Source organism: Salmo salar, chromosome 18, assembly GCF_965601325.2.
Source record: "Salmo salar chromosome 18, fSalSal1, whole genome shotgun sequence".
NCBI lineage: Eukaryota > Metazoa > Chordata > Actinopteri > Salmoniformes > Salmonidae > Salmo > Salmo salar.
The window spans coordinates 74,313,455-74,326,013 of NC_138308.1; the positions used below are offsets into that span (position 1 = coordinate 74,313,455).

The following is a 12,559-nucleotide window of genomic DNA, read 5'->3' on the forward strand; positions in this document are numbered from 1 at the left end:
TCTGTGCCAGTTTCTGGTCGGTGGCAGTTGGGGACAACTGTAGCGTTGTAGGTGGCCTGCTGCTGCCTGTGCACGAGCTGAGCGCCTGCTGCTGACGTCACTCACAATGCACTTTTGCAGCCAGGCACGTGTTTTGTGACTGAGTGTGTGACAGAGAAAATAGTTTTGGTGTCATTTAGAGGGAAAATGCGTGCATTTTAGCGTTTGAGTCACTTTTCAAAAGTTGCTAAAAGTTCCAAATACATTTTTTAAAGTAGCTAAATTTGTTGCTAGGTGCTGTTTGAAAATAAAAAGTTGCCAGGGTAGTCTGAAAAGTTGCTAAATCTAGCAACAAAATTGCTAAATTGGCATCACTGGCGTCAACATGACCTCAACGCTTTTGGTGCCCCGCGATTCAGCATTATCGGATCCGCCCAAAGGCAGATATCGATGGGCGAAACGCCCCGAATTGCGGTCTGCAATTATACCACATTGTTTGCGCGCGCCCATGGAGAATGTCATGCGCGCGACATTTCTGCAATAACTCCGGCACAAGTTGCAAGTGAGCATAACTACAACAAACTATCCAGCGCTCCAAACACTCACCGTCGGAACTCAAACTAAACTGCAACTTATATGACCATGGATTCAAAGACGAATAGAGTGGAAAGCATTTCTGCCCAAGTGGATGCTGCTGGGTCTTCAACTGGTAGGACAGTATTTGCATGTTTATACCCCTATGTTTTGTTATATGCAGTTGGAGCAACAAGCATGTTATTTTTCCCTCGAAGTGTTTGCATGGAGACTTTTGCTCAACGCTGCTTTTTTTAAGGAGTCATGTTTGTACTTTTGTCTTCTGAAATTATAGAAACGAAATTCATCCCTACCTTATTTGGTGTACATTCTACTATTTGGCACACTCGTCAATTTGAACAGCTGTTTTTGATTAGCGACACCTGAGTGAGGCAGCGTCCTTTGCGTCGCATCGTTTTGTATTGTAGCCCAATTGTTTAGCATTACTGGTCCCAGCATTCGTGTAGGGATCTTGGACAGCAAGTTTGTCAGATTATTAAATACATATGTAGCTGACACCAATATAATAAATCAATATTGCCCGAGGTGGTGTGGTATACGGCCAATATACCACGGATAACGCCTGGATCACAGACAGTGTATTTGCATTTTGGTACACCAGAAGTACATTTTATTTTCAATGGAATTGAAAGTTGTTGTTGCGTGCGTTCTGTGTGATGCATACTTTGGATTTATCGAACGTATGCGTCAAACTATACGTAGATGGCTTGACAGAAATGGTAGAAGGTGAATGTTGAACTTTTGTTGTACACGCATCCAGATGATGCTGCATACTATTTTGCGCAATGACACTATCGGTGTGACCAAGGCTAATGCTTCGAACAGTGTATTTGCGCAAAATAGTACGCATCATCATCATCTTGATATGTATGCAACAAAAGTTCAACATTCACATTCTGCTACCATTTCTGTCAAGCCCTCGACGCATACAGTTTGACACACGTTCGATAAATCCAACATATGCACCACAAAGAACGCACTGCCTCCGCAACGCAATACTGCAAGGCAAACGCAGCGTTTCATTGGGAATTAATGTAATTCTGGTGTACCAAAATGCAATGACGCTGTCGGTGATGATGTGAAGCAGAGTGCCTGGACACAGCCCTTAGCAGTGTTTTATTGGCCATATACAGTGTAACAAACCTCTCAGGTGCCTTACTACTATTGTAAACTGTTTACCAACCCATGTTATAATGGATAATAAATACCCATGATTTGCAATACTGCAGTCAGGACCAAACGGTGTAGACTGTTTTACTAGGCCTAGCTAATGTCTTAATCACCATTTCTGTAATGTAAAAACGTAAACCATATAACTGACATTCCCTCTATGAACATTGTTGCTCTTATCTGCTCAACTTAATTTCTATGCAACTTGAAAGCAAATCATTTAATACAATATTACACAATTGACTGTAGTAAGTACATTTTTCCTCTGTATTACCAAAAATGCACTTTTAGATCCTCAGTCCCTGCAACTACGTAATTTGTCCATTTTGACAAGGGCGCTTGATCATTGGAGGTCATGGACAATCCAGTTTGTTCTACAGTAGAACTGACCACAGGTTGCAGAACACCTGCATTCTAATCCTGGCTGCTTCTCTAATCAGAGAATTTGGCTGCCTTCCAGACAGATTATCACTCTGTTATAGTTGATGGGTTTCCTTCAGGCAGCTCATCACTTCTCACAAAGCAGTTGAACAGCAGTTAACAGATAATTATCCCTCACACAGGTCAATGTTTTTTGTGTTGTTTGTATCCTTGATTGGGTTCTTATTATGCCTGCATATGAGTTTGAATCAAGGAATCCCAACTGAGTAGATGGAAGTGTGCTGACCTCTGCAGAGGTAGAAAGTGTATGTAATTTTAAGTGCTTTTCACATTTTCCCTATGTTTTCAGATGTGAGATACGGAACTGATTTATTCTGACTGGGTAATTCTGTACCTCCTTAAACCAACTCTACTGACAAGGCAGATTAATCATGCAATCATTTGATGTTCTTGTGGTATTGCAAGAAATGCTCTCAGCCTCTGGCAAGATTAGTTTAATTGCTTTAATTTGCATATTCAATGCATTTAGCTGCTTTGTAATTTCTTTTACTTTTTTTTTTTTTTTAACCTTGCATGGTGCTTAACATTCATGCTCAGATTGTCTTCTCTTTACGTTCGGGCCATGGGTGGTCAGTTTTAGATTCCGTAGCTGTATAATCTAAGTGGTTGCCTAATTTAAACATGTTGGTTAAATATGTTGTACGATGACAAGTGACACTGCAGTGTTTGTACATAATACCGTTTTGCGCTGTCTCTTATAGAAAGTGTATCAACCCTAACTGTTAGAAACATATTCTGTAATACAGGGGTGGCCAAATCTCCTCCTGTGGTGCTACTCGGTACATTCAGGCCTTTGCTCCAGCCCTGCTCTAACCTGCTATTTTTACCAGGACATTGATGATCTGAATTAGGTGGTTTGAGCAGGGCTGGAACAAAAGACAACAGCCGGTAGCTCACTAGGTGAGTTGGCCGCCCATGATGCAATGTAAGGATCCTGCCTCCAATCTGTGTGCTGTGTAAATAGGCAGGGGTAGGTGTGTGTGTGTGTGTGTGTATATATCTGCCTAGGCTTGGCCATTTCACTACATTGCATCAACAAACTGATGAGCGGCCAGTCACCCTTTCAGTTGTTGATCGGCGTTGGCAACCGCAAATCCAGCTTTTCATGTGGCAGCGCATAATGGTTGTGTCTACCAGGACTTGATACTAATCCCCCACCCCCCCCTTAACTTTTCTTGGAATGGAATTGTCCCTTGTGAAAAAGCTACAACTAGCCACCCAGTTTGGGGTACTGTGGGGGCAACTATGACTGGCGTCACTGCCTCATTCATCCTCCTAGTAGAATACCACTGAGCTTTTACAGTGGAGGAAGATGCATTCTGTAGGATCGGCTGCTATTTCTCCCTATTGTTTTCTCTTTCGATTCTGTAATTTGACAGCCATATTAATACAACAAACCACGGTAGGGTTTTCCTCAACCATCTGTCAGATGACAAGTCACATGCCTAGTCACAATTGGCAGAAGGAAATGGGATCTTTTGGTCTGGTTTATCAGATATGTAGTAGTGTTGGGTTTTTTAACGCAGAAATCCATGGGCCCGGTTTCCCGATAGCTTAGGAGTGTTTTTTTTTTTTTCTACAACAGCTGAAGATTTAAAATGCGTTTCCTTAACCTCTATGGGCTAGGTGGGACGCTTGCGTCCCACCTACTCAACAGCCAGTTGAATCCTGTGGCGCGTTATTCAAATCCTTAGATATGCTATTACTTCAATTTTTCAAAAATATTACTCTTTTACACCATTTTAAAGATAAGACTCTCGTTAATCTAACCACACTGTCCGATTTCAAAAAGGCTTTACCACGAAAGCAAAACATTAGATTATGTCAGCAGAATACCCAGCCAGAAATAATCAGACACCCATTTTTTCAAGCTAGCATATGTCACATAAACCCAAACCACAGCTAAATGTAGCACTAACCTTTGATCTTCATCAGATGACAACCCTAGGACATTATGTTATACAATGCATGTTTTGTTCAATCAAGTTCATATTTATATCAAAAACCATCTTTTTACATTAGCATGTGACTAGCATTCCCACCGAACACTGCCGGTGAATTTACTAAATTACTCACGATAAACGTTCACAAAAAGCATAACAATTATTTTAAGAATTATAGATACAGAACTCCTCTATGCACTCGATATGTCCGATTTTTAAAATAGCTTTTCGGTGAAAGCACTTTTTGCAATATTCTCAGTAGATAGCCCGGCATCACAGGGCTAGCTATTTAGACACCCAGCAGGTTTAGCACTCATCAAAGTCAGATTTACTATAAGAAAAATGTTATTACCTTTGTTGTCTTCGTCAGAATGCACTCCCAGGACTTCTACTTCAATAACAAATGTTGGTTTGGTCCAAAATAATCCATCGTTATATCCAAACAGCGGCGTTTTGTTCGTGCGTTCTAGACACTATCCGAAAGGGTAAATAAGGGTGACGAGCATGGCGCAATTCGTGACAAAAAAATTCAAAATATTCCATTACCGTACTTCGAAGCATGTCAACCGCTGTTTAAAATCAATTTTTATGCCATTTTTCTCATAAAAAAGCAATAATATTCCGACCGGGAATCTGCGTTTAGATAAACGGACAAAGGAAAAGAAAGCATTCGGTCGAAGCGGGCACGCGCCTAAGCCCATAGTACTCTGAGTGGCCACTTGCCAAAAGCGATAAAGTGTTTCAGCCAGAGCCTGCCTCTATCGTTCAACTTTTTCCCGGGCTCTGAGACCCTATGGAAGACGTAGGAAGTGTCACGTTATTGCACAGATCCTGAGTCTTCAATAAAAAGAGCCAAGATGAAACACTACTTCTCAGACAGGCCACTTCCTGCTTGAAATCTTCTTAGGTTTTGGCCTGCCATATGAGTTCTGTTATACTCACAGACACCATTCAAACAGTTTTAGAAACTGTAGGGTGTTTTCTATCCAAAGCCAATAATTATATGCATATTCTAGTTACTGGGCAGGAGTAGTAACCAGATTAAATCGGTACGTTTTTTATCCAGCCGTGTCAATACTGCCCCCTAGCCCTAACAGGTTAAACACCAAGCAGAAAGTTAGCTGAATGCGTCGTTGGAGCATGTCGCTACTGATAGGTCAGAAAGGCAGTGTAGCGCTTGGATCAGCTTTCGCAATTGTAATCTTAGTTTAACGTGAATTATTTCAGCATACTGACGGATCAGCTCCTAGAGATGACCACCTACGGCTACAGCAGGTGGCTTATTCTAATGCCTACCCAATAAAAATGCCCACGTTTGTTAGGCTACACATTAAATATATTGAAACAAATTAGACCGTAGAAAAATTGAACTCAATTTATTGAACATGAAATGTATTTCAATATGATTTGAATAGGCCTAATGTATATTTTTATGCAGTCATTTTGGTTTCCATTTGAAGCACCTTTTTTTTATGTCGCTTGTTTGTATCAATTGCAAAGACATTGGAAACTTTATTTGTAGTCAACTTTGTTCTGAAGTTATTGGGGGGGGGGGTCACAGAGACAGAAACCATGTGATTCTATGTTTAGCTGAGCTCTTCTGTGTATAAAGTGATGCGGGAGGGCAAAACATCTAATGACACACTAAGCTTTTCTACTGGTAGTCTGAGGAAGGCAGGCATTCGATTACGAATGATAATAACGATTGTTTTGGGAAACTGCTCAGAGATTTACCAATGCTCCTACGAAGGTTCAAACAATGAACTTAGCTGGGCCCTGGTTTGCGTTGACATTGTCCAAGTGCAAACATTTTATACTTTCGCTTTTGGAGTCAGGTGGATTCTCTACATAATAGCACTTTCTTTCTGCTAGCGTTTTTTTTTTTCTCCACCTTTATTTGGTTGGTCTCAGAACAAATATGCATCACTTTACAAATTGGCTTTAAGATGAACACTCTTGTAAATGTTGAGCGGCTTCACTGCAGGTAGATTGTATATAAATAAACACTTCTGCATTAATCAATAATTAGATCTAGGTGCATTGGTATTATTCAGATTCACACCGGCTGAGTTTTTGCTAATTTGGCAGCCCCCTGCGCCTCTCTGATTCAGAGGAGTTGGGTTAAATGCGGAAGTTTCAGTTGGAATGCATTCAGTTGTACAACTTGACTAGGTATCCCTCTTTCCTTTACCACTAAGTTATATGCTTTGTCCACCCTTGAACCAGCCTGTAACAATCAATTTACCTTTTTTTACAACTACTGTAAATAGATCAAGAAAGCTTTTCGGATTTGTATGGAACTCTAACTCTTTGTATGCAGCCTGCACCTGACCTCACCATGCAATATTTCCCCCAGATCTTATTTTGATTTGACAAAACATAATAACATGACTAAATTATAGTTAATTATTTTATCTCTATGATAATTCTATAGCTTCCATTTGTTTCCTCTGACATTTGGACCTAACTTATGTGTAATGCCTCTATTGTAATGAACACTATTGGAGAAGCATACAATACCATTCAATCACATTTATTTATAAAGCCCTTCTTACATCAGCTGATGTCAAAGTGCTGTACAGAAACCCAGCCTAAAACCCCAAACAGCAAGCAATGCAGGTGTAGAAGCACGGTGGCTAGGAAAAACTCCCTAGAAAGGCCAGAACTTAGGGAGGAACCAGTCTGAGGGGTGGCCAGTCCTCTTCTGGCTGTGCCGGGTGGAGATTATAACCGAACATGGCCAAGATGTTTAAATGTTCATAGATGACCAGCATGGTCAAATAATAATAATCACAGTAGTTGTCGAGGGTGCAACAAGTCAGCACCTCAGGAGTAAATGTCAGTTGGCTTTTCATAGTAGATCATTCAGAGTATCTCTACCGCTCTTGCTGTCTCTAGAGTTGAAAACAGCAGGTCTGGGACAGGTAGCACGTCCGGTGAACAGGTCAGGGTTCCATAGCCGCAGGCTGAACAGTTGAAACTGGAGCAGCAGCACGGCCAGGTGGACTGGGGACAGCAAGGAGTCATCAGGCCAGGCAGTCCTGAGGCATGGTCCTAGGGCTCAGGTCCTCCGAGAGAGAGAATTAGAGAGAGCATACTTAAATTCACACAGGACACCGGATAAGACAGGATAAATACTCCAGATATAACAGACTGACCATAGCCCCCCGACACAAACTACTGCAGCATAAATACTGGAGGCTGAGACAGGAGGGGTCGGGAGACACTGTGGCCCCGTCTGACGATACCCCCGGACAGGGCCAAACAGGCAGGATATAACCCCACCCACTTTGCCAAAGCACAGCCCCCACACCATGAGGGGAAGCTTCAACCGCTAACTTACCATCCTGAGACAAGTCCGAGTATAGCCCACAAAGATCTCCGCCATGGCACAACCCAAGGGGGGGTGCCAACCCAGACAGGAAGATCACGTCAGTGACTCAACCCACTCAAGTGACGCTCCCCTCCTAGGGACGGCATGGAAGAGCACCAGTAAGCCAGTGACTCAGCCCCTGTAATAGGGTTGTGGGACCTTTATTGTGAGAACCATGCAACTTAGTTTTTTAGCACTCGGCTATTAAACCTAGTCTTATAACAAGGAATCGCAGTGTTCCTGCTCTTTGTTCCTGCTATTGGCTTTAATCATCTCGTAGTAGATGGGAGCATTGAGTTCAGCTAGATTGAGGAGAGCTCACCACGTGAGAGCGTATAGGGCCATCTTTGAAGCATCTGTGTTTGTCAGCCAATCTTCCTGAGCTCACAGCAGAGTTTCGACTGGTTGAACAGGCTGTCCTCAATCTCCGACAATAGAGACGTACATCTTTGTTTCAGAGGACATTGTTTCTTAACACCGGATCAATGATCAGACGTTTCTGGTGAATACAGATTGCAAAGGATGTGTGTATTCTATGTACAAAGTAGTGTCAAACACTAGCACATACTATAAAGACACAGTAGGTGGCTGTGTCTTTAAAACAATGGCAATGTGCCTTTTAAAAATTATTTTTGTCAGATTACTTGATTATCAGAATGCAGATCTCTGAAAAAGCAGAAAGTAATTCCAGAATTGGCACACATGTTTACGGCTTGCTGAGTGATCTGTCGGTGTGTCTACAGACAGTGTTTTAATCAGTAATGCTGACTATTATATGAATTGGAGAAAGGGCAGACCACTGTTCTGCATTGAATTGGGAAAGTGAAGGCATGGTTCCACCCCATGGCTTTCAAATTCACCCATTTGACTTTCAAACCAATACAGAACTGAGGTAGGAAGGATGCATTCTAAACAAATTGATCCCTGAAACTGTTTTTAAAAAAGTGAGCCCATGCCAGCCGTCTTACTTAATAAGACTAGCTAGTTACCAAGTTGATTTCACCTAAAAAAAACATCCCTCTGAAAAAGAGGATTAATTGCAGAGGAGAACTTCCCCGTTTGTCTCCACCAGGTTCTGTTTGCTTTGGAGCCAGCTTTAATTTTTTTCCATAGTGATGCCGGGGTGGGAAGCATCTGCTAGGATGGCCATCAGACGCGGGCCAGAGTGTGAGGGAGGGAGAGATGGATCGAGGCAGATGGGGAGTGGAAGTGGTGGAGTCGGTGTGCGTTGGTGGCAGAAATAAACAACGCAGGGAAGAGGGAACAGAAGGTGTTTGTTTATGATTGTTTGAGGCCAAAAGGAGACTGGACTGTTTAGATGGTCAACCCCTAGGCTTGTTTATGCCACACATTCTACTCCGTTTGACTCAGTTGGATGGGTATACCAAACAGGTTGTGCCACTGAGTGCCAGTCAGCTCCTTCACTGTAGTGTGCTGTAGGCTACTTACGTACAGTTCAGACGCCTTAAGCGAGTCTAACTGAATAGAAATTCTAAGCGGGCTGGCATGGTTGAGTGCTTTGCTTGGTTTCATACAACCACTCTCAACACTGCAGACTTGCTCATTGGTTTTCACGATTCACACACCTGTGCATTGTGGAATTTAATGTTTTAAACAATTCATGTGATTGGTTTAATTTGTCTTGGTTAATGGAACAGGTCTTCAGATTCCATAACTCCCTTTTTACTAAGGAATCACAAAGTCTCATCCATAAGAGATATATATATATATATATCTATATATCTATATCTATATCTATATATATCTCTTGAGATCTGTTAACAATATAAAGCCTACTGTGCAAAGTAGACATATTTTCTCCTCAGATTGCAAAACAATTTGTACGTTGATGTAGTGCCCCTGTTAGTCATGTTTTACTGTTATTTCCTACTTTCCAAGGGCACCAAAACTACACTAACCATGAGCCATAGTGTTTCTGCCACCACAAACAGACCCTGGGTCTGTTCGAATGACCACCTGCAAATCCGAGGCCGTGATTGTGCTTCCGTTGTGGGTATGGTAGCGAAGCAATTAACATTTAATTAATGTGGATTACCATTTCTCCTGACAGTGGAAGAACTGCTCTGGTGCGCTGCATGAAACGGAGCCGTGATTCACCCGCACTGTGCAGAAAGAGTTCGGCAGCCTTTGCCCCTATCATCAAAAGTGAAGTCCGAGGAGGCGCACTGCAATGTTTCAGACGGCACTCTATCGCCACTCTTCCAAAGAGAGTGAGGTGTTTATTTTATTTTAAAAAAAATTGAGTGGTGTTTGAACTAGGGCAACGTGTCAGAGAATGTAGTCAAGCCTTATAATGTACAGAGTTGCACTATTGTCATAGAGGTCATCTGAAATGTCATGCTGCCTGCCCATATCCTGAAGTACTGATCTGGAACGCTACATCGACAACCATCAGTCCCCCATGTCAATGATAAATGTTCTGTTTCATGCTCATAGTCCCCCGCGCTCTTCATTTATGTCCCATCTGAAAAATTTGAAAGAAGGACATTTCATAAAATGAAAAAGTTCCCAACTGCCTATCCATATGTTAATTGGTGTGGGATGGAGGTCATGGTTAATGTTTCATATATATGATGTAAGAGCATAACATGCAATTAAGTGAAATCATCACATGTACAATGGAATGGCCTGTCCAATTGGCTTCTTTGCGTTCTTTCTTTTTCTCTAACAGTATTGGAAATGGTTCGAATTGGATTGTGGAAAATAAATCTGATGTTGAGCAAAAGAGCTCGGTTTAGACACCGATTTGAAACCATTCAGCCCATGAGTCTTGCTGGCTGAGATCCCAGATCCACACATTATAGAGTACCACAGTATGAGTCATAATACCCATAAAACCTAGCGGTCAAACAGATGGTTCCAATAGTCATTCCACCATAGGGAATTTTAGAAACACTTAAAATAAGGGCAGTGTTTCGTGTAGGCTTACCCTGGCGTGACGTTTTGATAAACATGTAAATCTCTCTCGGACAAGGTGACTTATCAATGTATTCGGCTCTATTTACTCTGATTCGAACATGCTAATTAGCATCAAAGTGTGTATATGTGTGTATATATATATATACACCCAGGTAGGCTAGTTGAGAATTTCTCATTTGCAACTGCGACCTGGCCAAGATGAAGCATAGCAATTCGACACATGCAACAACACAGAGTTACAGTGGGGGAAAAAAGTATTTGATCCCCTGCTGATTTTGTACGTTTGCCCACTTACAAAGAAATGATCAGTCTATAATTTTAATAGTAGGTTTATATGAACAGTGGGAGAGAATAACAACAAAACAATCCAGAAAAACCCATGTAAAAAATGTTACAAAATGATTTGCATTTTAATGAGGGAAATAAGTATTTGACCCCTCTGCAAAACATGACTTAGTACTTGGTGGCAAAACCCTTGTTGGCAATCAGAGGTCAGACGTTTCTTGTAGTTGGCCACCAGGTTTGCACACATATCAGGAGGGATTTTGTCCCACTCCTCTTTGCAGATCTTCTCCAAGTCATTAAGGTTTCGAGGCTGACGTTTGGCAACTCGAACCTTCAGCTCCCTCCACAGATTTTCTATGGGATTAAGGTCTGGAGACTGGCTAGGCCACTCCAGGACCTTAATGTGCTACTTCTTGAGCCACTCCTTTGTTGCCTTGGCCGTGTGTTTTGGGTCATTGTCATGCTGGAATACCCATCCACGACCCATTTTCAATGCCCTGGCTGAGGGAAGGAGGTTCTCACCCAAGATTTGACGGTACATGGCCCCGTCCATCGTCCCTTTGATGCAGTGAAGTTATCCTGTCCCCTTAGCAGAAAAACACCCCCAAAGCATAATGTTTCCACCTCCATGTTTGACGGTGGAGATGGTGTTCTTGGGGTCAAAAGCAGCATTCCTCCTCCTCCAAACACGGCGAGTTGAGTTGATGCCAAAGAGCTCCATTTTGGTCTCATCTGACCACAACACTTTCACCCAGTTGTCCTCTGAATCATTCAGATGTTCATTGGCAAACTTCAGACGGGCATGTATATGTATTCTTGAGCAGGGGGACCTTGCGGGCGCTGCAGGATTTCAGTCCTTCACGGCGTAGTGTGTTACCAATTGTTTTCTTGGAAACTATGGTCCCAGCTGCCTTGAGATCATTGACAAGATCCTCCTGTGTAGTTCTGGGCTGATTCCTCACCATTCTCATGATCATTGCAACTCCACGAGGTGAGATCTTGCATGGAGCCCCAGGCCGAGGGATATTGACAGTTCTTTTGTTTCTTCCATTTGCGAATAATCGCACCAAATTTTGTCACCTTCTCACCAAGCTGCTTGGCGATGGTCTTGTAGCCCATTCTAGCCTTATGTAGGTCTACAATCTTGTCCCTGACATCCTTGAAGAGCTCTTTGGTCTTGGCCATGGTGGAGAGTTTGGAATCTGATTGATTGCTTCTGTGGACAGGTGTCTTTTTTACAGGTAACAAGCTGCGGTTAGGAGCACTCCCTTTAAGAGTGTGCTCCTAATCTCAGCTCGTTACCTGTACAAAAGACACCTGGGACCCAGAAATCTTTCTGATTGAGAGGGGGTCAAATACTTATTTCCCTCATTAAAATGCAAATCAATTTATAACATTTTTGGCATTCGTTTTTCTGGATATTTTTGTTGTTATTCTGTCTCTCACTGTTCAAATAAACTTACCATTAAAGTTAGACTGATTCTTTCTTTGTCAGTGGGCAAACATACAAAATCAGCAGGGGATCAAATACTTTTCCCCCCCACTGTACACATGGAATAAACAAAACATGCAGTCAATAATACTGTAGAACAAAAGAAAACGAAGTCTATATACAGTGAGTGCAAATTAGGAAAGTTAAGGCAATAAATAGGCCATGGTGGCAAAGTAATTACAATAGAGCAATTAAACACTGGAATAGTAGATGGGCAGAAGATGAATGTGCAAGTAGAGATACTAGGGTGCAAAGGAGCAAGATGAATAAATAAATACAGTATGAGGTAGGTAGATAGATGGGCTATGTACAAGTGCAGTGATCTGTGAGCTGCTCTGACAG

At 42.1% G+C, this 12,559-nt stretch overlaps 1 protein-coding gene across 1 annotated transcript in view; it reads left to right on the plus strand.

Moving 5' to 3' along the window:
• The first annotated feature begins 440 nt into the window (after nucleotides 1-440).
• LOC106577616 (Kv channel-interacting protein 4) overlaps nucleotides 441-12,559 on the plus strand; it is a 299,837-nt gene continuing 287,718 nt past the window's right edge. Inside the window, exon 1 of the mRNA XM_082965117.1 lies at nucleotides 441-688. Within this exon, the coding sequence (XP_082821243.1) occupies nucleotides 616-688 (73 nt within the window). The 5' untranslated portion in view covers nucleotides 441-615. The remainder of the gene's footprint in view (nucleotides 689-12,559) is intronic.